Below are 27,730 nucleotides of genomic sequence, written 5' to 3' on the forward strand. Positions count from 1 at the left end.
TTTTATTTTATTTTATTTTATTTTATTTTATTTTATCACTTGTCTTAAACTTGTTAAATCGTTACTTCCAGTTTTACAGACTAGCAAACGCGCGTAAACAACGGCTTAGCATCTTACAATTAAAATCGATAATCTTTTGTACGATTTCGTGCATCATGCACTAGGAACAGATCAGTAGCTTCCGTCTATGACGATGCGACGATAAATTATATATTCGTTTGTATTTCTTTTTTGTTTTTCTCCAACGTCTCTTTTATTTCTCTTTCTTTGTATAATTTGTCTTTTTTTTTACATTTCCAAATATACAAGAAAAACGAAAGAGAGCAAAAAAAAAACATTAACATAAATCGTTGAACAAAAAAAAAAACAAAAAAATTTTGTATTTACTTTTAAAAACAAAAACTGTTTTCAGATATGAGAACAATCTTGGTCAAATGATACCAAAAAACAAAACTTTGTCAATGTTTTTACGTCAATGATTGACGTAAGGATTAAAAAAAAAAAAAAAAAAAAAAACGAGAAAAAAAAGAACGTACAAATTAACGATGTACTACTTAATAAGAATCGAAGGAAATATTTGTTATCCAAAAATTGTTAATACAAAATTATACGATCGTTACAATTGATGATGATTTAAATATTAGATTTAATAATATATCGTTCACTGAAAAAATTCACTAAAAAAACATGCAAAAAATGAATAACGTACGACACGTATTATTTTACTATAGTGGTATATATATATATATCAAATATTGATATCTAATAGAAACTAAAAAAAAAAAGAAACAAATAAAATTGAAAGCGGAAGGAAAATTTGATTGCGGCGTCTTCATCGTCAATATACGATCATCGATATCATTCGCGATCGCGATTATTAGTGTAATAAAATATTCTAAGCAGCTCGTACTCATATTCTCGCGATTACTTTCCTAGTTTAATCGTTTTTCATTATTCGTACATAATGATGTATGCGTGTGTGTCTGTGTGTGTCCTTTCGAACGTCATTCTAGGCCGTAGCCGATCTTTTCATCTTCATCCTCATACTCATCTCTTCATCTTCATTGTCATTTTCATCATACATCTTCAGCTTCATCTTCATCTTCACTTCATCGTCGTTTGCATCATCTATTTCTGCTTCTTCTGCTTCTTCCAGGCAATTATCCTTCCGGAAAATAGGAATGCGAGCGAGCGTGCGAACTTAAACACAATCGGGCGTTTGTAATACGCAAGAAAAATGATTTGTTATTCGTGTTCGGCGCCGCTCCTCATCTTGCCCCAATAAAATGTTCACTTTTGTTCAATGATTTCTTTGATGCTGACATATGAGCCAGTTAAAAAGCCGAGAACACCGAAACATATTATAGCAAGATTCTTCCAAAGTCTCCATTTATACCTTCCAAGGCCATTTTCTTGTTCCCAAACTGTGACCAATTCGATGACCGATGGAAACATCATACCAAGTGTTGACAAACAAACAGCACCAACCAACGAAATGAATGGACCTAACGATGGCATAGCAATTGCTACGGATACCGTGAAAATTACCAAAAATATTCTTAACGAATATTCGGCTAATACTTTTCTAGAACCAAAATAATGTCGAATGTTTTTCCATATGATTTCCATTGGTACGTAGAATTGTAATCCATAAGTGAAGAATATAGCAACGGCTATCATGATTTTAGCTGATTGAGCGAGTATTTCGTCTTGGGGTGGATTTAATGTGATTGATGCTGCAGTTTTTTCACCGTATTTCCAATAACCGAAGAAACCAACAGTACTGTACAACAATACGACGAAGAACATTCCAGTATTTAATACTCCTGGACAACCAATGAAATGGGTTGGGGTTTTCATGTTGTTTTCCAAAGGCATTACCTGTAAACAATAATTACAATTACTTATTTATAAAAGATTCAACGTCACAAATTATTTCATTTATTTTTTATACTCTACAACCTAAACGTAATCTGTTTTTTTTTTTTATTAATCATATTGATAATTTTGGTTAAATCATCCTTAAACTGTATGCAATATTTATATTTTCTTTTCTTTCTTTATCATTTTTATTCTAAACAAATTGACGTCAATTAGCCCTGTGAATTTTAAAAAATAAAATAGAGTCAGTTTATTTTTGTTAACAAAGGAATGACATAATATAAATACGTACAAAAAAAAAAATAATAATAATAATTGAATTAAGGTTTTTTTTGGGTATAAAAGGTGAAACTCAAATTGGTGAAACTCCCACCGTACACATTTACGAATCAAAATGGTAAAACACTTTTAATACCATCGTATCTCAAAGAATTAAACGAAATGTTTTAACTCGGCACTTAGGAATTGCGTTAGGATCGCAGAAACCTAGGGGCGACATAATTGGAAAGTTTAATAACAGTTCTTAACCTTTTAACTGGAGATGATGAGTTAACTCGTCATAATACTTTAAAGACGACGCGAGTCTATTTAAACTCGATACATCATTTGATTTTTTTTTGTTCTTATTTTTTATTTAAGAACATATAGGGATAAGGTTGGCTTAAATTGTACATTTGAAACTGTGAATTGACTATCGTATCATCAATATTATATTCCTAATGGCCAATTAATTATTCAATAACGTCAATAATATTCATTCACACAATCAATTTTATTTGTTACCGACTGATGAGTGCTATAGAATCTTATTAAATCTTACAAATGAAGTTAATCGCTGTTCTCTTATAATTTGGTAGATTTGAAACCAAAAAGAAACTGTACTTTTTGTTTTTAAATGAATATTTCCAAAGTAAATTAAACACAAACAATTTATTATGCAATTTATAATACAACAAAAGCACGAACTTTTGATTAATCCTAATATTTTAACTGATGTCAATTTGTTATAAGAAATAGACGAATAGTAAGAAAGAAATAAAAAATGGTTATGAATACTTTTGGTCTAGGAAAAACGAAAAAGTTCAGAATTAAGTGACAACATTGACAATTTCAATATGATAAGATAAGATTAAAATGATAATACTTACAACACCAATGCCTTCAAGAGCAAATATTGCAGTACCAAAGAAGAGTGGAAGTTGTGCCCAGGTAGAAAAGTTAGGTACATCGCTGATCGTTGGTAAATCCGTAAATATGTAATAGAATGTTATTCCCATTCCTGTGGCTATCAATATATTGGCAAACATAGAAAATGGTGCCAAATATTTGAGATTTCTCACGAGAGAAAATATTATGAGAAATGGTAAAAGTGCTGCCATGTATAATCTTAATCGATTAACTGTTTCCCATTCTTGGCCAATATGTGTGTAATAAGTTACAACCTCTTCGAGATTCGTAGCGATAAAAACGATATATACGCAACAGCATCCGATCAGATCAATTACGAGAAAGAGATTGATGGTAGCCCTGAAAAAAAAGAAAGAAAAAAGAATAAGACAAAACAATTCATGGTCAGATCTATCATTAGAAAAAAAGCAATTGACATTGAACCTGAATACAAAATTCAATTCAGGGTATGATATTGAGATCTGTAGCACTTCAATACGCTATCTGGTAGCTACATTCAAAATTAGAATAGATAGGTCGAATTGCTACCCCACGTGGGATCTTTAGCACTTAAATTCAAAATTAATGAACAAATAAGAAAAAAAAAGGTACTAAACTTACTTGGCAAGACGAGCATATTTTTGTACGCCTTCGGGTCCAACGAGAAAAGCTGCTTCGGCAACATCAGCAAATCCCAAACTTGGTGTTTGTGTCCTTCTACAAAGAGCGTGTGCACATTTGACCAATATATGTACACAATAAGTGCAAACCGCACCGATGAAGAAAGTCGCGAATAGGCCAAAAATGAGTCCAGCATTTCTAAAGGCCAATGGCATAGCCAGTATGCCAGTACCAAGACTTCCTTTCAGTAAATGTATCAGAGTGTCAAGATCCGAGGTTGGATGGGCTAACTTTCGATGTTCGAATGGATCATAAAGGGCTGCCTCTTCGTCATTGGGACGTTCCACGAGAGGTAAAGTAGACCCATTAGTAACGGTGATTGGTACGTCATTTTTCTCGCATTTGTATCTGTAAAACCGTGAACGTTAGTTTAGGTTATAAATAAAAGGAAATATAAAAAGGTTGTACGATCTGTCATATATATATATACATACATATATATCCAATTTTTATATTTATTATACATGTATACATTTGTTATACATATAAATACACATAGATATACATATATATATAAAAATATATTTATATATCCTAACGATTGATCATTATGTCAAGTATTTGACGTAGCTTAAGTATTAAATTTATGCATATGGAAAAAGGGAAAGTTTTCTTTCTAGCCGCGAAAACACGACAAACGGATAAAGCTTTTTCTTTTTTTTTACAAAAAGGATTAGGAAACGTGTTGCTGCAGTTCTTTCTTTTTTTTCTTTTTTATTTTTTTTAAATCATCTCTATTCGTTCTTTCATAGAAAATAATGTATTTCCGAAAAAGTACGCGTTTATATGACTGTTTGTTTCTCTTTGGTTGTAAAAAATAAAAAGAAATTTTTTTACAAAAATTTGGAGATTAAGTAAAAGGAAGAGGATAAAGAAAAAGATTAAAATAAAGGAATAGAAGGATATAAGCAAAGGAATTAACAAAGTACACAAACGCACGTGGAAAACATGCTCGTACGTGTGTATGTATAATGTGTATATATATATAACCAATTAGCTGTGATTAACGAGTATAACTCGTCAATTGCAATTATTTGTATTACAACGAGTATACTCGACATGCGGAAAAAAAAGTAATTACCATTTGTTATTTAATCGATTAGTTGTGTAGTAACCTTATAGAAAAGTGTTTAATTAAATTGTGTTGTAGAAATCAAACGAGATGACGGAGTATACTCGGCAAACAAAAAGTATGTATATATACGTATATACATATATATAGGTATATATGTAGGTGGTATAATATTGAATTAAGTTTTTAATCAAATACTTATTTTACTTCTCTTTTTTTATCTGTATAACGAGTATGCTCATCACAATAAAAAAAGAAAAAAAACCAATATTGCAATTTATTCATTACGAGTAGGTATGCTCGTCATAATAACGTAATATTGCAATTTTTCCATGACTAGTATCAATACGTCGTCACAAGACAGAATTTTTCCATTTATCTATATGACAAGTATATGTGTCATAGATAAACAAAATATTACAATTATAATCTATAAAGTTGTAACACAAAATATTACAATTTATGCATGAAAAATATATTCGTCGTCATAATACAATAATATTGCAATTTATACATTGAAGTGTAAAACTTTGACAATAAATATACGAGTATACTTGTCGTCCACAGCCAATTGGATATAAATATATATATATAAGATCTAACGAAAAAAAAAAAAACGAAAATTATTCAAAATGGATTAGCGAAAAAGGGGGGAATTATGAAAAGGATTAATCGATTGAGCGGAAGCTGTGAGAAACGTAATATGGTCGTAGATGAATTACCGAAGTAGAATAATTCGCGTTATAGAAAAATCACAATGTAATGTTGATAACATACGAAACGAACAGTAGACAACGATAAGTCGAATGTGAATAAATACGAAGAAGAACAAACAACAATAAAATCAAGTCAAAAGCGAGACAAAAACTTTGTAATAATATCGCGATTGATTAATTAATTAAATTGACATAACTTGATCACATTCTAATGATCGATTTATTTATCTATCTATCTATCTATTTATTTATTTATTTATTTATTTATTATTTCGTAAATAAATTTCGGACGGACGAGAGCGAGCTACGAACGTGTTTTTTTTTTTTTAGTTTTTTTTTTAGCGAAATTCAGATGTATGCTGCGAGTTTATATCAGATTCGATTAAGGCGCGTTTTCACGCATTATTTTTCTCCTTTTTTTCTATCTTTCTCTCTTTCTTTCTCTCTCTCTCTCTCTCTCTCTCCCTCTCCCTCATTCTCTCTCTCCCTCTCTCTCTCTCCCTTTCCATTTCTCCCTTTGTTTTTTTTTTCGAAAATCTTCTGTTTTTTTTTTATTTTTTATTTTAATCCTGTAGAAAGAAGAAATCTTACTCGCGCGTTAAGAACGGCTTTGAAAATCCGTTTATTGGCGGAGCTTATGATAAAGAGAGACATTATATATTGGTGTGTTTACAAATTTTTACGTATGTGTGTACTTAGGTACAATTGATTCGATAAAAATATTTCAACGACGCTAATTGGTAAAATTATTAATTGGAATCTTATGTTGATCTTATTTAATATAGGGGTGCCTCGCGCCACGCGTTGCTGTGGCTCACAATCAGTCCGATACACACGTCTTTAAGTCAACGAATTACCTTATACCGTCATCTGTTAAAATCTTATAGAACTAACAGACATTGCAATTATAAATTGAGATATAAACTATCGTATCTTTCAAGTTGGATGAAACTGCACACAGTGTGCAAAATTTTATTCAAATCTGTTCAGAAGTTTAGGAGTCCATTGCGAAGAAACAACGTGACACGTAATATACTAACGTAATATATTAGATTAATAGGATACATTTTAAATAGAAAAATTCGAAAAATTTCAATTTATTTCAATAAACCTAATTTTGAAATTGAAACCTAGATTTGAAAATGATTGAATAAAATATCACAATGTATTTGTTCAAATTATAAATAAATTTTCAAACTGATTAAAAATAAAACATATTCCAAAAATTGTCAAGTATTAAAATTTTATTTTGATACTTCTTGAATCAACACGAATACTTTATCATGTTTTAAATATATTTATTACCTTAAAATATTAATTAGAACAGATAAAGTTTAAAGTGTGTAATCAGTGCAACGTATTAATCTTAATGGATGTCACCGGTGGCTTCCCCAACGTTGAAATGCATTACTTTGTTTTAACATGATTGACAAAATTTTCAGATAGTGCAATTCAGGATTGTCTTTTCTGTCACGTGAGAAAAAAACCACGCTATAAAATAAATAAAAAATATCAAAATAAAAGATACAAATCTTTGTTGCTTAAAGATAATGTTCAGTAGTTCTGCGTATGTTGTGTTTAATATCTCTGAATGATTCAAGATCACTTAACCTAACCTTATTAGATTTTTATTCGCGGAAGAAATTGAAATAAAAAAGTAAGATTGCTATACTTGATATTATAATAATTACATTGATTATATAATTATAAGTATCTCAAAAATAATCAATTATCCCTAAAAATAATAATCAGTGTGAGATGATTATTTATAAAGAACTGAAATATGAAGCCACAAAGCTGGTCGTACTATAGCGTCCAAATATTTGAATGGATCATTGTACTTATGTATGTATGTGTGTATGTATGTATGTACGTATGTATGTATCTGTGTATATAAATAATAAAAAGTGTTGTAAAAATCATGTTGACAAAATAATCATGTTTAAATAGATAGAGTTGTGTATAGGTATATAGGTACCCATTTAAGGTGCTTGCAGTAGTTTTCTCTCTCTCCGTAGTCGTCCGAAGCTTTCTGTGTCTGAGAAAGCTCCGAATGGAGCTTTTGCGTATAGCTTGTCAGGTACGCAACGCGTCCTGTCAGGTCAGGCTCAGAGGAAGCTGCCACCACCGCACTGCATCCCAATAGACGCATAATTACCCAGCGCCAAGACACAGTACGACGACAAACAGGCCTTCTTTGCTTTCTGACAATATTTTGCTTATGTGTGCTCTATCTTTATCTTTAATTTTCTCTCTCTCTCTCTCTCTCTATCTCTCTTTCTTTCTTTCTTTCTAATCTTTTTTATTAACACATTTTGTCGAGAACAATTGCATTTTAAATAACGCGCCTTTCCTTTTTTTCTTTTTCATTGTTTCGTAATAACGCCATCTTTCCACGACGACGACAATGACGATGACGAAGACATTTTTATTTTTATTTTTATTTTTCTCTTTCTTTCTTTTTCTTTCTCTTTCTCTTATTCTCTTTCATTTGCATAATTCGTGCTAATTCCGTTATTTTATTAACAACCAGTTTGTTTGACATTTTGGTTTTTTTCCTTTTAGCTCTTTCTCTCTTTATTTATATTTCTCACTCTCTCCTACTCTCTCTCTCTCTCTTTCTCTCCCTCTCTCTCTCTCTCTCTCTCGCCCTATTTCTTTCATCTTTTTTTTTTGTTTTTTTTTTTGATTTCACATACTCGACAATTCAAAACTAACCTCTTAACTGTGCCCCTAGAACAGGGATACTAAGCCTTTCTTCATTCAGGTGCCGCATAATGTTCATTTCCTAATATCAAACAGGCCGCACGTTGGCGCCGATTGAAAATCGATGACTAAAAGAAGACAAAAAGAGGGAAAAAAAAATATCATGACTGGATGTGCGAGGCCACACGCGCGGCCCGTAACCGTAAAGTTTGGTATGACTGCCCTAGATGACGAGTATACTCGTCAATCGTCGAGTATTTGCAATTGCTGTTGTTACATTCAATTGAACTACAACGAAATAATTTGTTAGATTTTTTTTTCCAAATTATTATGAAATGAAAACAATTGATCTTTAATCTTTGCTTATCAGCCTTCCTGTAGTAACACGCTTACCACACCTGGGTCCTTTGGACCCGGGCGAGAAAAATCGTTATAAAAAAGAAACTATTGCATAGATTTACTTCAAAATTGTTTTTGACACTTCTTAAATACTTAATTAAAAAGACTATATAGGTTTTATAGCTTTAAATTAAATCTAAATATGTTTAAAACATTACCAAAGTTGAACAATTGAGAATAATGAGGTCGCAAAATAGGTCTGATTCCTTTGGACCCGGCCGAGAAAAATCTTTATAAAAAAAAAACTATTGCATAGATTTACTTCAAAATTGTTTTTGACACTTCTTTAATATTTAATTAAAAAGACTATATAGGTTTTATAGCTTTAAATGAAATCTAAATATGTTTAAAACATTACCAAAGTTAAACAATTGAGAATAATGAGGTCGCAAAATAGGTCTGGTTCCTTTGGACCCGGGCGAGAAAAATCGTTATAAAAAAGAAACTATTGCATAGATTTACTTCAAAATTGTTTTTGACACTTCTTTAATATTTAATTAAAAAGACTATATAGGTTTTATAGCTTTAAATGAAATCTAAATATGTTTAAAACATTACCAAAGTTGAATAATTGAGAATAATGAGGTCGCAAAATAGGTCTGATTCCTTTGGACCCGGCCGAGAAAAATCTTTATAAAAAAAAAACTATTGCATAGATTTACTTCAAAATTGTTTTTGATACTTCTTGAATACTTAATTAAAAAGACTATATAGGTTTTATAGCTTTAAATTAAATCTAAATATGTTTAAAACATTACCAAAGTTGAATAATTCAGAATAATGAGGTCGCAAAATAGTTCCTTTGGACCCGGGCGAGAAAAATCTTTATAAAAAAAAACTATTGCGTAGATTTACTTCAAAATTGTTTTTGACACTTCTTGAATACTTAATTAAAAAGACTATATAGGTTTTATAGCTTTAAATGAAATCTAAATATGTTTAAAACATTACCAAAGTTAAACAATTGAGAATAATGAGGTCGCAAAATAGGTCTGGTTCCTTTGGACCCGGGCGAGAAAAATCGTTATAAAAAAGAAACTATTGCATAGATTTACTTCAAAATTGTTTTTGACACTTCTTGAATACCTAATTAAAAAGACTATATAGGTTTTATAGCTTTAAATTAAATCTAAATATGTTTAAAACATTACCAAAGTTAAACAATTGAGAAAAATGATATTCAAGTAGCAAAAAAGGTCTGGGTACTTTGGACCAAGTGTGGTAAGCAAAGGTTAAAGAGCTTTGTATAAAAGAAAAATTTAAATGACTACTTTTAATAATAATAATAATAAGCAAAATTTTTTATCTTTCTATTTGTTTAAAAAACAATATATCTAATATATAAAATAAATAACATAAATGATTTTTAAAAAATGATCAAACAACAATGTATTCAATGTTCTGATATAAAATTTCCTGACAAATAAATAAACGTTAAAGAATAAATATTACTCTTACGAAGAGTATACTCGTCATTCTCAGTTAAGAGGTTATAACAGATCGTCCATTTTGATATTAGGTTTGTGTCCAGTATTGTCATTTACGTTCGTCAGTTCGTCATGTCGTTTCGCATCGCGGTCGCGTTTCGCGGCTTTTCTGCACAACCAATTGGTTCGTGAAATTTTTCATTATTTTCATCGTCAGCTCATCCGGTCGAACAGATTTATATATTTTTTTTTTGGCATTTTTTAATGAAACTGCAATGCAGTTGAACGATATTATACATATTATATCGTTTTATCTATCTTTCTCTCAATTCAGTTACTCGCAGAGCACTTTTGTTCAAGCCCGATACTATATGCCCGGAGTTTGTTTATACACGAGTCTGGAATCATATAAATGCACATATTATACAGTAAAGACAGATCGTTTATCCTTTAAATGTTAAAACTATTACTTTCGTTCTTCGCTTTTATTTTATTTGATTTGAATTTGAATTTGAATTTTTTTTTTCTTTGCATACCGCATGATCTTAACCACGAAACATTTTATCTCTGTTGATTTTTACGAGTAAATCAATGATTGAAATTCTGCTGCACCCTCCCCTCCTTCTCCTCCTCCTCTTTCTCCTCCTCTTCTTTTTACGCGAGAACAAAATTGTTTCATAATTTAACATCATTTTTTATTCCATCTTTGCATTCGTCAAGATTTTTGGTTTCGTTAGAATTTCGTCAGGGTTGCGTCCGTTTTATACAAGGTCATTGATAAAGGTTGTATTATTTTAAATTAAATCATAACTTGGTAAAGTAAAATTAATCGAAGGAAGAAAATATTTCTTTCGACAAATCCTTTCGTAGAGTTTTAGAAATATTTTTAGATCTGACTGTACATCGTTATTGTTTTTTACAGGTAACAGAAAGAGTATTTATCACTGACAAAGCAACATTTAAAGTTAATAGCTATGCAAATCAACACATTTGTAGGATCTGAGAGTGTTCTTAACAATCAAACGTAAACATGAAGAATATCTGAAATTTTCTCACAGATACATTTTCTCAGATACAATTACAGGAATTACAATTACAGTTGTCCCAGATCTTTGAAACGTGGTCGAAAGTCAAATAAAAAATATTTATCTGAGATTTTTCATTGTAGAAATATTTTTAATGGATTACATAGTACTTCTTTTACAAGATACCGCAATAAACAAGTGTTTATGCACCTCCTAGTGAATTTTCCTAGTGAATGTGGTTTCTGTTACACTTTCCAAACACGTTCCACTTGTATTTGATTATTTTACAGTTATGAAAGTTTATTAAAGATTAATTTAAAAAAAGAAAAAGTATCCAACCTTTTTCAACGACCTTTTATAATAAAATCATACCTGTACGTGTGACCATTATCAAGAAAAAAAAATCCTAATTTGTATAAAGAAAATAAATGACGATATAATATTAGAAATCAAAGTAAATTCTAGAACTATAGTAAAACATTTACGTAACTTATCATCAATCGTATCATGTGTTTTTTTTTGTTTTTTTTTTTTACAATTAAATGAAAACCAATAGGAAATGATTTAATATTCGATTTAATGTCAAAGATCGAACAGTACAACGCGTGTTAACCGATAATACGAGTTCATTCTCTGATGCAATATATATTTGCCGATACTTAACACGTACTCGAGTTGTTTAGAATAATAATAATAATAATATTAAATAATAATGATAATAATGATTATACGAATCGAACGAGTGAGCGAGCAGATTAAGCACGAACTTCAAAGAGCAAAAATAACGCAGAGGGTGCAGCAAGAATGCAATATTATGTCTAATTCATATGAAAAAAAATTTAAAAAAAAAAACAAGATAATGCAACGCTTCAAGATCATCGAATTTGGATAACAAAAACTTTCGTATGATAAGTTTATTCTTCTTATTAATATTATTTTATTAACCCTTATCGATCGGTAACTTTTCATACGTAATTTTCACTAAATTGTAGCTGGTTTCGTTAATTACGATTATTTAATTCACTTGGTGTCTGTCACCTCCCACGTGACGTGCAATTGCAGCGATTAAGTACTGGTTGTCGCACGAGAGGTGTGATTTACGATCGTTAAGGGTTAATCATAATCATTCGAGATGTAAAAGCAAAACAAAAACAACAAAAAATAGGGGGGGGGGAAATTAATTGATATTATCATTTAATTTGAATGAGCAATTTTCCTGGGAAGATTAAAAAAAGATCCGCTAGGAGGGACAGCATCAGTGGGGCGTACATATGTGAATTTTACACCATTCTGCTTGTACCGACTATCAGACGTACAATTAGCGAATGCACAATGTTTTATAGGCATGATAATTTTTGTACCCCCCCCCCCATTGGTGCTGCCCCTCCTAGCGGATCTTTGTTTAATCTTCCCAGGAAAACGGCTCATTTGAATTGAAGAAATAAAAGAAGAAGAACAATAAAATGTTTGAACAATAATAAGACACAATTCGTGAAATCAAGAAGCGTTACTTGCGTATCGGCTACGAGAAAACCAAAAAATTTCATTGAAATATTAGAGAGTATAATATATCAGGCGGTATGCAATGATAAAGGAGGTATAGAATTGAACAAAATGAAAAAATGGGTACACAAAAGAGAGTGAGAGAATACACATATTATATATTATAACGAGATGCAATGCACAATATATGATCCTCGGGGTGTCACTCACGTTCGCTCGAGCGCGGAGCAATTGGATTTGGCAATAAAGCAATGGCGATGATCGGTCGTGGTAGCGGATAACGTAATCGAACTCTCTCGATTATCACCGAACCACTTGTTCGATTTCATAAACCAACTTGGAAACTTACTTGACGAGAACCATGTCTGACAGTTCTGTTTTCACACCGTGCTTCTTTGGGTCGTATTCTGCTATCATCGGGCGCATGGGCGTTCTCTGTAAACAAATTATCACATTTTTTTTTAAATTAATTATTCATATATATATAGCGTTTATGATATTTACAAAAAATAATCCTTGCGAGTTAAAAGGATTAATTTAATGTGTAATAATTATTGGGTTGTTCGGAAAGTAATTTTGTTTTTTCCTGACACAATAAAGGCACTAGTTGATGCAAATCGGCAAAAAAAACAACACGTGAGATCGGTGAGAAGTTAAATTTATCAAATTTAATTATTTATGCCCACTTGAAAGGCCTAGGATTAACCTCGAAGTGAAAATTGTCTTCAATTTCACAAAAGAAAAACGAAATTACTATCCGAACAACCCAATATATTTTCTGAGTTTTAAAATCAAACAAATAATAATTTTAATTAATATTATTTATATAATATTGTTTAAACTATTGAAATATATCGAAATAATAGTTTAATATGTTTAAACTATATTTAATACGTTTCAGTTTTTCTGTAGTTTTAAAGTTCATTGGAAACCAACAATGTGACAGCAAATTTTTATATACAAAGATTATGAAATTGCAAGAAAGGGGTAAATTTAAAATGGAAAATTGATATTTTCTAGCACCGTCAGTTATAAGGGCTTAAAATGAAACTGCTCTACAGTGATTGCTCGTACGATGCAATGCTGTGAGCCAAGTATACTCGTCGAGTTGATTCGAGTTCGTTGGTCCCGTCTACGAGCTATTCCAAGATTCGTGAGTTTCGAGAGCAAAACGTGCACGAGAAACTAACATAAGACAAATATTTCAAGCGACAACACTTAAGCGCCGTTGATTACGAAAAGATTAGATTGAGAATTTGTACATTTTCATTCTTTAAATGTAAAGAAAATTTGATAACATAAACTAAAACCCGATAATTGCATACCAATTATCTTCTTTTTATTATTTTATTTCAGTTTTTTATTTAATTATTTTGATTATTGAATTGTCCAAAAAGTTCATAACGATTTATTGAAAATAAAAGCGAAAAGAGCCTCGTGTGCAAAGTGTTAAAATAATTGTCAATTTTGAAAATAGTTCAAAGTAAAAAATAAACAATCGTAGTAATATCCTCTATTATAATAGTATCACTTCTTACTTCATCACTATCATCATCACTGCTTGTGTTCTCTCTACAGTAGAGCTCTCTGTATATCTGTACAATTTGCTCGTATGGCAACTCTGAATCAAACTCATCTTCACTCGAACTTATTTCATTACTAAATTCCATGATAATGGGGATCAGAAACTTGCACTTTTCTAGTCCTTTAGCCACAACTGTTAAGTTCAAACTGACAATGAAATCGAAAGTGCAGTTCTCGTTTCATGGTGTCCCACTAATCTCAGATAAGAAAATGCTAAGGTAGTTTAAAAGTGAGATTGCAACGTCTTTGTAAGATTATATAGACAGTACTTAGAAACAAACTTCTAAGATCAAGTTCACATAAGCATAAATAAGATACACCAAAGAAGAAAACGAATTAGTTATCACAACGCATTAAGTTTCTGTATCAAACAAAGTAATTAAAAAAAGGGTGACGCTTTTAACTTAATCATACTTAATAGAAGTTAAACCTAATGAAAGTTTAAAAAAAAAGTTTAAAGAGAAAAAAAAACATTTGAAATTATTTATTTAATCGTATCGTTTAATTAGAAAAGAAATATTCTGATTTGGGTATCGGTTTTTTTTTGTCCATCTAAATAATTTTCTTTGTTCTTTTTTTTTTAAATACGTTTTAGCTGTAACATATAATCTATAAATATTGAAACAATTGTTAAAGTTATGAGTGTTTGTGAAGGTAAGCAAATTGCGCCAAACCTCTTTCATGTTATATTAAAACTTTTAACCGTTTTTCATAAAACCGCGTTTTCATAAAATTGGCATCCGCGAAAGTTGAACAAATAATTTTTCACATAGATGAACACATTTTACACCTGCATCTTTTGATATATCTAGAGAAAAAAAGAAAAAAAAAGATGAAGCAAAATATTCGTTTCAAACATTTGTCTCCCCTTTTCTAATTTTAATTTTAAATTCAAAAAAAGAAGAAAAAATAAACGAAAAACTGAAGAAATATTTTGAACTTTAGCCAAAATCCTTTTTTTAACCGTTCCTAATTTTTAATCCGAAGGACAACCAATAAATAGATAAATAGACAAATGTTTTTACAAAAATAAATTTCTTTTTTCTTTTTGTTTTCTTTTCCAATAACTGAATAATTTGCAATACAAATGTTATACTTATAATTCAACTAGGGGTGCCTCGCCACGCGTTGCTGTGGCTCACAAATAATATTGCGAATATAAATTAAGATATAAACTATCCTATCTTTCAAGTTAAATGAAACTGCACACAGTTCAGTAGTTTTGGAGTCCATTGCGAACAAACAACGTGATACGTCATTTATATATATTAAGATTATAAAAAAAAACAAAAAAATTCACATAAAAGTGTTAAGACAGTTACGATAAATCAAAATATTTCGTTTTTATTGACTAAACGTTTAAAATAATCCATTAAAATAAAATAATCAAATGAAACCCCCCCCCCCCCATAAGTATGATCGAGTTTTGTAAAATGTAGAATGATCATAATAAATATATCTCGCGCAGGCGAAAAAAAAATGATTCTTCACCCTGATTCGAGATCGATGATCGCTGTTAGATGTCATTGAGAGTGAACTCATCTCCACATCGTGAACGCTATCCGCATTTCCCATTTTATCTTGATCAAAGTTATTTCCTCCAAGTTGTTTAAAGATATTCCTATGTTGTTATTGTTGTTGTTGTTGTTGTTTGTAACACGTGAAATCACACAATGAGATCTATTTTAAGAATAAACTATTCACTCCACGTGTAATAAAAATCGATTAAAATAAAACGTATGTCCAAAAAATAGATTTAACTTTGTATTGTTTATAAATCCAATAATACGTTCTGTCAAATGTTTGAAAAAATAATCGACAAAAGGAATACATTTCAATTTAATAAATATTGAAAATAATCAAATCGTATTGATTACTGCAGGGCCCGTAAAACTTCACAATACGTTTCGAACTTTAAAGAATTGAAACTAAAAGAGCCGAGCAAACAAACAAACAAACAAACAAACAAAACGAAACAAAACAAATGAAACGAAACGAACAAAATAAATAGAAAGAATAGAAGAAAGGTATGCGTGTGTGTATGTAAACGTCTTTATCCGTTAGATCTCGCCGATAAAACTGTTGTCTAAATTTCTTTCTTTACAATCCCGAGGTGATGATGGTGGTGGTGGTAGTGGTCCATTCCTTGGTCTCTTACTGTTGGACACGAGTAGAAGAAAACGCGACGTAGAAAAGCCGCGGATCGTTGCCAAATCTTTCGGCAATGTCCCGAGGACGGGTACGAACTCTTTATATACGACTTAACGAATACGAAAATAGTAAGAACAAATAGACGCGTGTCGTCTACTTAACAACGTGAATAGCAACAACTATGAGGAGACTATACTAAACACGAACGATGGTCTATAACCCGACTGCAACATCTGTACAAACACTCTATTAACCAACAAAACATAAGGACAATACATTAAGAAAAATTGTCGTCTTATTGTTAACAAACTATATCGTCATAATTATCATCGTTCTAGCAAAGTTTGACCAACCATTTAGAATCATCTCCCTTCCATATTTTCCCCTCTTCTAGTTTTTTTTTTTTTTCTTTGAAAAGAACTCGTTCTTATGCAAAAATAAAATGACTCTTTCTCTTTTTCTGACAATCCCCCACCCTAGTCAACCTCACCCCAACCATCCCCCTACTTCTATCTCTCTTTCTCATTCTAACTCTTATTTTCTAAAGTCCATTTTAACGTACACGCTAAAGACAGGTGTCATCGCCCACGCCGATCTTTATTTTCGATCCACGAGCTCGAGCTAGTTAAGTTTTTCTTGAACGTCTTAGAAGAATTACGTTGACATTTTGTAACAGATAACGTCATCCTATTCTTATTACGTCTACACACTTTCATACATACTTATATTATTATTATTATAGTCTTTTAAAGATTTGTAATCAGCGGAAAATAGAACTTGAATAGTACTATTATATTTCTCTAGAGTTTTTTTTGTTTCTTTTTTTTTTTTTTTTGTCGTCTTACCTCTGCGTGATACAATGCGATACGATACTGAGAGATACGGATACGGATACGATACGACGGAACGAAATGGCGCCGAATGGCGCCGAGCGTCGTACACAACCAACCCACGGCAAGCACGAGTCGAATCATTTGCGGTCTATTTAGAGCACGCGACGCGGCGCCTCGGTTAACATTTTAGGCACAACGCGCCACTATAGTGGCTTTTGCGAATTTTATGGATTACCCGTTAGTGAATTTTCGTTGAACTTAGATTTGATATAATAAATAATATTTTATATATAATAATATTTGTTCATATTCTTCTATTACTTTACCTGTCGTTTATCATCCCTCCTCCATTTTTTCCTTCCTTTGCAAACCATGCAATTTTTTCATATATGAAACTGTTTAATTATAAGCCGCAATTTTTCCTCTTTCACGTTGTTCTTATTTCCGTTTAAGTATAAAATTACAAATCGAATTCGACGTTTTTCCTTCTTCCTTAAAGATCTAGTTGTTTAATCTTGGAAATACTAACCGATATGACAAATATTTTGCTTTTTCTTTTTTTTGATTACAGGATGTTGACGGAATCCGATTTAAACGTATTTTTAGTAGTGATGTATGCAGTAGTAGTTCGCAATGTATTTTTTTTTTTGTTCTTAAAATAACACGGCAAAAACTGCGCTGCTAACATACTTAATCATTTTCAATTGAAGCTAATTTCATTTTCAAATATGACGAGATAATTTTTGTTTTAATTATTTTGTCATTTTTCTGCGCATTAAAGAGGATTTGTCGTACGAGACCTTGAGATATTACATAAGATTTTATTCTATGTATTTTGTTTCAATGTAATTGTAGGTGCAATTTCACGTGTGATGAATTTCACTTAACAAATAATAGGTTATGTTACGTAATAATAGAGTATGTTCATATTATACAGAGTAGAGATAAGGAGTAACATTTCTTATGGAAGAAAATGTGAAAAAGTGTCCAACGTTTTCTATAAATAATAGTTCAAATACCTTCCAGAATGGCGCTGGTGTAGACAGAAGGTACGGTATGAATGTAGCAATTGTAAGCAAATTGAAATATGCCGAGTTATGTAATAAAGTAGTAAATATAACCTTAAAGAATTATTATGAGAAAACAACGTGTAGCTAAAGTGATTTTATTTCGTCAACTGTAAATAGTACGTTTATTGATTTTTGATCATTTTATTTTATGAAAAAGTATGTGAATAACAAAACAGTTTTGGATAAAATTTGTGTTATGAAATTTGTGTTCGTTGTTTATTTCTCAATCCTACTCTAATAATATTTGGCACCTCCTTTAAAATTTACCCTCTAGGTACTATGGCGCCACCCTAATTGAATGCATTTTGGCGGACACTTTTCATATACAGAGATGTTACTCCTTACAGAGGGTAGAAACCCTCCATTTCCCTACCATTCTTATCTCCCACTTCTTTTAGAAGAAAAAAGAAAAGTGTAAAGCAACAAAAATATCAAACACGTTTCTCGACATGTGTCAAAAAAATAAAAAATAAAAAAAAAGAAGCACACATAATACAATAGAGTTTTCTCTCCTCAACGGAATAACTTAGGCAATATCCTTTTACGGTCGACACCTTATCTTTGTCGTTAATGGTCACACAATCGCATTGAAAGATAAGTATTACGAACTGTTATTAGGAAAATACCCAGTAACCGTTTCAACAGCGAGTGCATTGGCTTTGAATAATTTTTTCGCGCAGATCTGATCAAGTTAAACGATTTTTAATTTTCAATAAAAAAAAAATTGTTAACAATTAATCATCCTATATTCGTATCAACTCGTCTGTAATGTTACTACGTAAGCGAATACATTATAAATCCTAAATGAACGGAAGCTTACAAAAGTAGTGCGTTAGGGTGGGCCGAGGTTCTCAAATAGCTTGACATGACACGACATAACACGAATATTATGATGACAAGGTCTCGAAGGTTAATCAAGAGTAGACCGTCATTAATTCTAATATATATATATAAGAACTTTTGTGCAAAAGTGGTAAAAAAAAATTCAAAAAAACGACGATTCTTATAAATTCAAATTTATCAAATACTCAAAACAATTATCTATTGTATTATCATAGTATTAGATAAAAACTAATCGTTCGTAATAATAGATGATGATCGGCAAAAATTAAAATGTCATAGTGGTAGTTAATTTCGAAGTAATGATACTCAAAGTTTAAAAATAGATGAGCGAGAAAAACAATGGGACTGAATTTAGCCAACAAATTAATAGAGTCAACAAGAAGGATTGGTCCCGTCAATTAACAAACCTCATTGTTCAAACTGAAATCTATTTAATTTCAGTTGGCGTCGATGTAGAAACGAAACTTAATGATAGTTTGATAAATATCCGCAACAATATACATCGGTTATATCTATCTATTCATTGGCAGATTCTTTTAGTATAGCATAGTCTCGATTAAAAGAAATTGTTGGGATCAAAGGTGGAAGAATAAAAATAATAATAAAAAAAGAATTAGAAGAATTAGAAGAAGAAGAAGTATTTGAGTTCCTTTCTAGTTAGAGGGTTTGTACGAATTGAAAACGATTGGGCGCTTTATGTTATATACATATTACTCTCTGTACGATTCGTATTGCAGGGAGACCGAGATTAATAATGCGAGTTAACCAACAGTCCATCCGGCGCAATGACAATTAACGAATCTGCGAGTAAAACGTCACATCCTCATCTCGTCTGGTCAGGTTTCTCTCTCTCGTTAGATCTCGTCAGATCTCGTCTCGTCCCGTCTCGTCCCGTCTCGTCCCGTCCCGTCTCGTCATCGGTTATTTTCTTTTTTTTCTCTCGCCGCGTGCGATTTATCAACGCCATTGAACTGCCGTGAAAAACCACGCGGTATATGCGCGTGGGAGTAAAGAGAAGCACGTTTTCTACATTGCCCCTGAATTATACTGTTCTGAGCGTGCGCAATGTTCACCACACGCCGCCGTCACCACTTATTCGAACGACGTGGATCACGGTGAACTGGTTGGCAACAGCATTGACCTTCTTTAATCCGACGCTCAACGTGTTTTGGCCTCACCAAGAAGAAGGAACGTGCATCCCTCTTTTTCGAACTCCTACATGCTTTACCAATTCTCTACCTAGTAGTTGTATATAGTACAGTATACAGGAACGGATCGGGAATACGTAACACCCTACACTTTGTTTTTTGAATTTTTAACGTTGGATCAAATTAAAAATAAATCAGGAATACAAAAATTGTTAACAATTAACATTGAACTTTGTTTTCAATTTTAATGTTTAAATCTTCCGTCAGAATCGGCACAAACTGTCTAGACATTCTCTGCAATACAATGTGTGTTTGTACCATTATTTATTTTAATTATTTTGCTTCTTTTTAACAGTAAAATAATAAACACATTATCAATAATATTCAATATTATGTAATATAATTATTCTAATAATTAACATAAATTAATTCCCTTTAAATTTCATAAGAATAAATCTGTTTTCCAAGATAAATCTTTGTATATTTTCTATTTAAATCCATATACTACGTGAAAAGATTGGAGTTCATTTTTCAACAGAAGTTTTGACTTTTCTTTTGCCTTTATACTAAAAATATTATGAATCGGGGTCCCTAAAGTCATTGTATCCCAAGGTCGGTGCCTATTGTGCTTAATTCTAAAGCCGGCCCTGACATAATAGAGATACACGCTTTAGTTAAACTCGCTCGCCGAAACATCGAACCGACTGTTCGCGTGACTTCTATGCGAACAGTGAACCCTTTCCAATCTCTTATGATCTTTCTTCCGGCCGATATCGTGCGATACGAGTAACGGTAAATCGTTAAGTCTCGTCTCAACTCGTCTCAACTCGTCTCAACTCGTCTCAACCCGTCTCAACCCGTCTCAACTCGTCTCAACTCGTCTCAACTCGTCTTCCTTCGGTCTTACATCGCCCACACAATGATTCACGCTATTATTATTTAACTTTTGTATACATATTTTTACATTAACCTAATATCTCTTTGACACTATGAACGAAGAATAGTATTTGAATAAATTTAATATTCTTCTAACATATTCTTTTCTGTAAATCCATAAAAAATACGATTCTTTATTCTAATATGTTTCTTTTTTTCTTTTATCTTTTTTTTTTTTTTAAATAAATATACTTGATAGAGTTCAAAGTTTAAAATATTCCATTAAATACTTTAACAAATAAAAATGTTGTTTAGATAAAAACTCTCGTTTCAATTTACTGTAAAAAGATTTAGACTTGATTTAAATGTATTGTAAAAAGTAGAAGGTAAATTTATATAAAATAAAAGAAAAAAATTAATGAAAATTACTTAATAGCCAGCTTTTTATTTAAAACAATTTTATTTTAATTATATTATAGAAACATTAGACTTTCAAAGAAAAGAATTAAATAATGCAACGATCATATACTTTACAAATTCTTTCCAAAACATCTAATATATGCAAATACATTCGTTTAGAATTCTATATTCGCAACACGCTATATACCAGTGGTTCCCAACTTATTTTTGATCGTGCCTAACCTCCTAAGTATCTTTTAAAATTCTGACGCCTAATTCACCTTACCCGAGGCATATATTACTTATTATTATAAAATAGAATGCCTATTCACGTCTACAAATCCCAAAAGACTATTAACTAAGTCTAAGCAAACTTCCAAAGAACATGACATTCATAAATGAGAAAAAGAACAGTAGTTGAAAGCAAAAAATTCAATGCCGCCATGTTGATCACATGTGATCACAGATGATTGTTTGTTTGTGACAACACGCTGATCATTAGTGACAGAAATGCATTAATCACTTATAATTGTAACAATTAAATGATCATCATCATTAATTATTATTGAATTTGGAACATTATAGCTAATTAGAGAATATTTCGAAATCAAAAATGCGCTATTCAATAATTACAGGTTTTATAATTAAAACATTATACATTTTATTATAAAAAATAGTTTTGCTATTTCGTTTTTACTTGAAACTAAAATCTTTTTTTATCATACTTAATCTATCATATATAGCATTTAATTTTTTTATGTTTAAACATCGTGTGTATGACTTTATTGCATAAGTGCATTTATTTGTAAAAGTTAAAAGAAATAATTTGTATGAAATGTTCCATGCAACAATGTATTGTGTTAAAATATTTCAAACAAAAATGAAACTGACCAACATGTAATACGTTTTTTTGATCGAATTCTAAACAATACTTGTAAATAAATATTCCAAAAATGTTATCAAGTGCAATCGAATGCACTGAAATGGTCACCTATGACTTCCAACAAGATTAAAATTCTATGAATAATAAAATGTAATCTTATATTATTATCATATTTATTATTATTTTATCACATATACTTAAAACAATGAAATGAAAATACTTTCGTGACGCTTATATAAAACAAAACATGTGAATTTGAAATAGCGATCAAAGTTTCGAATTGTCCGATTTTAAATATCAAACTGTCCCCCTGTCGGACAAATTGAGAACTACGACTGTATATATTAATATCAATAATATCGTATAATCGGCGAGAACCTTTCAATCGATTCCATCAATTTCCATCGATCAAAAGAAGAAGAAAAAATAAACAAAATACACGAATCGTATCGATTCAATTTGCAAGATGATAAAAAAAAAAACTAAATCGCAAATGAAGAAGAAGAGGAAGGAAGGAAGGAAGGAAGGACAAAAAATTTGATTTCTCGTAAATATTTTCACGATTTTTGTAATTGGATACTATCAAGCGGAAGTAAGGAAAGCACGAAGAGGACAAAATGTGGCGCATATAATAGAAAACGGCGTCATGCTGAAAGAATCGCACGGTTTGCAAAAGAAGGAAGAAAATAAATAAAGAAAGAAAGAAAGAATGAAAAAACGAGAGAAAGAGAAAGAGAGAAAGAGAGAGGATAGACCGACAGGTAAGGTAGTTGAAGGGTAGGGACAAATATCATTGGCAAAGTAGGGTGGGGGAAGGGGGGTAGAAAACGAGTAGCAAAGTTCAGGCATTGGCGATCGGTTGGAAAAGAAGGGGCAAAAAGGAATACAGTACGGAGGGAATGGTGGTGGTGGTGGTGATGGTGATGGTGGTGGGGGTAGAGTTAAAAGGTGCGCCTTCTCTAAGGAGACCGAGAAAAAAAGTGAGACGGACGGAGGTAGTAAGGTAAAAAAAAAAAAAAAACAGAAAAGGAGAAAAAAACAACAGAAAAAGAGAAACACAGAAAGATAGGGGAGAGGATGAGAGGGGAGGGGGGCGAAGGAAAGCCATACGGACGAGAAAATTTCCATGACGTAGCCTATACAACGACGACGTAGTAGTATAGTCGTGTGTGTATATATATATACTTAGTTCGTCCTACGTATGTATTACACACATAACATACGTATAAAACATACGTAAGCCAAGTATCGAATAGCCATGAAAGTTCATGTCGGTTAAAACGAACAATATTCTAAATAATAATAATAATAATAATAACATTTTGTTAAAAATTTGATAATAATATTTTGGGTAATCTAAATAATTAAAAATTAACGAAACCCTATCGCGATACTCGAAAACTTTTTTTGTACAAATTTGAATAAACAACGATGTATTTTATATACATATTTCAAAGTATTCATCGTCATCAATATTCCGTGTAACAATTCAATAATCTTATTTGCAATTATAAATACAAAATGTTAAGTGTAAAGATAGATTTTGTCATTGGGTTACATTACTTTACATACGCAATAACACGTCATCGGTTATGCGAAACGATCTCTCTTAAACGTTGGGCCCTAAACTCTGTCTCTCTGTCTCTCTCTCTCTTTCTCTCTCTCAATCTAACTCTTTGCTTCGGATTCGGTCAAACCGGTTCTAAAATAACTACCTACTTGATTCGAAAGAAAAAAAAGTAAAGAAAAATGTAATCCTGAGACAGTCGCGAGGTACTCGAGAAAATGGCAAACGACCGAGAGATTGTTGCTAAAGGCAAAGGCTACCAGTCTTCTTCTTCTTCTTCTTCTTCTCGACTATTTCTATCATATGTACGCGCGCTCACGCTCACACACAAACACACACTTATACATACATATCTTTCCTACTTTCACCAAAAGCTAATCCTGCGATCGTGAAATGAAATTCTTGTTCTGATTATTTTCATTTTTATGTATGCATGTATATTTCTGGATGATGACGTAAACGTCATGTTGCTTCCACGTGTTCAATGTACTGTACTTCTTACGAAGATGACGAATAATCTCGTTCTGTTTATTAACATATCAAATATCAATAATAATAGTCTCAACTTGGACTATCTTTGCTCGGTCATGGTCCAACACAATCTGTAAATCTGATTTATCGATAAATCGGATCGAATCAAGGTTAATACAAAAAAAAAAAAAAAAAAAAACATTTTGTAATTTCAATATGACAAGATTTTTAAAAGAAAAAAAAAAGTAGTGAAATATCCGCTTATCTGATATTACGAATCATTTTATTTCCAGGAAGAATCACAAACCACAAGGAAATTGCGATAAATAGGCTGACCAAAAAAAAAAAGAAAAAGCAGGATAAATACTTTTTAAACGATCCTTGGTTGAAAAGGGTGCTTAAGATGGAGGGAGAGGAATAATAAGGAGGGAGGGGGAAGCAACGGGAAAAAAAAATAGATTATTTCTTATCTAGTAGAGATTTGATCGTCAGTGATAAAGAATGTGATAAAGTGATAAAGAAATGCAAAAAAAAAATTAAAAAAAAAATTAATTTACACGCGCGCACAATAAAAATTGTATTGATCGATTACGTAGACTCATGCGATAGATAAATGCGAGATAATAATTGCGTGACGAATCGTAATATCGATGTTCATTCTTGACGTGTGATCCATCTGTTCTTAATTATTAGAAATAAAAACATTTAGTTAATTCGTACGTTAATGATGTACATATGTATCGATAACAGTTTTTATTCGAATGCAATAACAAATAAGGTGTGGGGGTAACCTTGAGAATAATTTAATAATAATTTAATAATAATATAGATCAATTATTTACAATTTTGTAAGAATTGCAAGAAGCACCTCCTATATCATCGGGACGTGATTTGTATCAATTAATCGAAATTTATTTTGCATTTATTGATGAAATAAAATTTGTGTCAAATGGATGAGACACCACTCCAATACAAAAAAGAAATTACGAGAGAAAGAATTGCGCAAAAATGTCAATTCGTGTTTGCGAAATTGATTGTTAAACGAGTCTTCTTATCGGTTAAATCGTCAACTAGGTTTAGTGTCCTAAGAGGAAAATACGCACAATCGTTTTACCACTTTCCTCAAATTTCTTTCTATGAAATTCAAAACTCCTGATATCGTATCGTATCGTTTTCCATAAATTAACATTTCTAAATTTTTAATTTATACGAAAGAAAAAAAAACGAAAAAAAAAGAAATGAGAGAGAGAGAAATTTATTCTTTATGAATTATTAAATCTTTTACTAGTTTCTATCATTTTCAGATGGTAGCTTGGTGTTGTTTAAATCATCAAAGTGTGAAAAAAAAATCAACAACGTATACATTAAACGAATCTCTTTTAAAAAGAGAAATCATTTTGATCGGATGAGTAAAGTATAATTAAATTCTATACGTCTATATATATATTACGAAATAAAATGATATACTTATTATTATTAGTTAGAAACTAGTATGTGCGCTGGCGCAAAAAAAAAAATAAAGAAAGAGAGAGAAAGAAAAAAAATTCAGCACAGATTATTTCTTTGAACAGCGTTATAACGACGAATGCTCAAAAAAAAAAAAAAAAAGATAACGGTAAATATACACCTTATTCTCCGTAATACTTTATTTATTCAATGAGAAATATTATCTCTTTTATTATATTTACCTACAAACGAATTTCAAATATCTCCAAAAGGTAATTTTATTTTACTTTAGAGTTCATTTTTGACCGCACAAAATATTTATTAAGCGTACAATGTTCTCGTTCCCCTCCCCTTTTTTTCAAAAATTAAAATTGCCTTTTGGTTACGCAACGTTATTCACAAAAGTTCAAAAGAACTAGCGCACGAGAGTCTCCGCCGACTAAATTTAGTAGCACGGGAATGCGGAAGTGGGCCAAAATACTATAGCTTTGATAAAGTAATAATTTATTATTATAATTTATATCGTTAAATAAAATCATAATAATAACAATAATAATAAGAATAATAATAATAATATTTAAACTCACCTGAAAGTTGCCCCCATGGACAAGTGGTGCGCTTTGATTTTGCATCTTGTGCGACATCTTCTCGAAAACGTACGGAACACACTCCGTATGTGATATATATATATATATATATATATATATCTATATATAACTTGGACTATTCAAACTTGTCTCTCTGAATGAATAAATATCTCTGGACAGAGGATACACACTCTTAAATACGTCTAATCTGTATTTGTATACGCGCCTGTGTGTATGTATATGTGTGTGCAAATATTTCTGTTTTCTGATCGGCAGAGAAACTCAATGCTTCCAATGTCTCCTCCTCCTTCTCTTTCAATTTCTCTTCTCGAACTTAATCAAAGTCCGATCTTTTGTTTTTGTTTTTTTTTTCAAATTCGCTCACTTTCAAAGTTTCCTTCCCTTTTTTTTTCTTTTCTCACTTCTTTCAATAGCCCTTTCAAATTAAAATAATAAAACGGATAGATACAATCGGGCCCCAAAAAAAAAAAAAACGAACGGCACGTGTTGTTGTTTTATTCGTTGCAGACGCTAATCAAATAATTTCTCACGTGTTCTAATTTCTCTTCTTTTTTTTATTATTATTATTAATAATATAAGGGTATATTCATATATCAATGAGATTTGTTTTCTCAAAGGTTCAATTTCAAGGAAAAAGAAATATAATATCGAAAAAAAAACACGTGTTTTACGATTTATATCTATTTACCAAGAAAAAAACAAACAAACAAAAAATAACACAGAAAAGAAGTGTCGAATGTGTCGATTCGAAAGATCGTTAAAAAAAGAAAGGAAAATTATTTGTTATATTTCAAAAGCGTTATATATACATATAATATGTATATATATATATTGATATTTGGATAAATAAAAAAAAACGAAGACAGACTGGTGCTGCGCTAATATAATAATAACCGGCAAACAACGTAGCGATGTAACGTGTCGGTCGCGCAAAGACTCAAAGTAGAATGACGGCGACTATCTGCCACGATGTGGGAGGCCGTTAACGCGGCTTCTCCCTGCAACTTTTCTCCCCTCCCACCTCCTCTTCCACCTCTTACCACCAACCCTCACCCCCCACTACCGCTACGTTTCCCTTTTTTTCCTTTCCCCTTTATCCATTTGCCATTGCTTATCCCCACCCAAATAAAAGTTTCATTCCGCTAGCACTCTGGCTTTTTACCCCCACCCCAACGCAACCCGCTATTCTCACCGATTGCCTACGATTCTCTAGTTCCCAAACCGTCACAACATCCCCCCTTCCCTCCCTGATTCCCCACCTACCCCTCTAACCT

The 27,730-nt window shown here is 31.4% G+C and overlaps 1 protein-coding gene and 1 long non-coding RNA gene across 6 annotated transcripts; one reads left to right on the forward strand and one right to left on the reverse strand.

The window, feature by feature from the left end:
• Nucleotides 1-27,420, reverse strand: LOC107071453 (proton-coupled amino acid transporter-like protein pathetic). 4 transcript variants are annotated; one of them, XM_015330466.2, is made up of 5 exons: nucleotides 26,436-27,420; nucleotides 12,927-13,012; nucleotides 3,670-4,077; nucleotides 3,030-3,408; nucleotides 1-1,881 (listed from the first exon to the last, which is right to left on the reverse strand). In XM_015330466.2, the coding sequence occupies exons 1-5, from the start codon at nucleotides 26,490-26,492 to the stop codon at nucleotides 1,291-1,293; spliced, it is 1,521 nt and encodes a 506-aa protein (XP_015185952.1). In that variant the 5' UTR covers nucleotides 26,493-27,420; the 3' UTR covers nucleotides 1-1,290. The 4 variants fall into 4 exon arrangements, with proteins under 4 accessions (XP_015185952.1, XP_089030169.1, XP_015185953.2 ...); XM_089174043.1 differs by lacking the exon at nucleotides 26,436-27,420 and adding an exon at nucleotides 17,472-17,534; XM_015330467.2 differs by lacking the exon at nucleotides 26,436-27,420 and adding an exon at nucleotides 17,158-17,301.
• LOC149032098 (uncharacterized) lies at nucleotides 22,257-26,424 on the forward strand. Of its 2 annotated transcripts, none has more exons than XR_016177053.1 (2): nucleotides 22,257-24,572; nucleotides 24,696-26,424. It is a non-coding gene; the product is annotated as an uncharacterized LOC149032098 (long non-coding RNA). The 2 variants fall into 2 exon arrangements; XR_016177054.1 differs by having other exon boundaries at nucleotides 22,257-23,894.
• Nucleotides 27,421-27,730: the final 310 nt, after the last annotated feature.

The sequence above is a fragment of the Polistes dominula genome, unplaced genomic scaffold, assembly GCF_049000335.1.
Source record: "Polistes dominula isolate Pdom_NZ unplaced genomic scaffold, Pdom_raw_medaka contig_75, whole genome shotgun sequence".
Taxonomy (NCBI): Eukaryota; Metazoa; Arthropoda; class Insecta; order Hymenoptera; family Vespidae; genus Polistes; species Polistes dominula.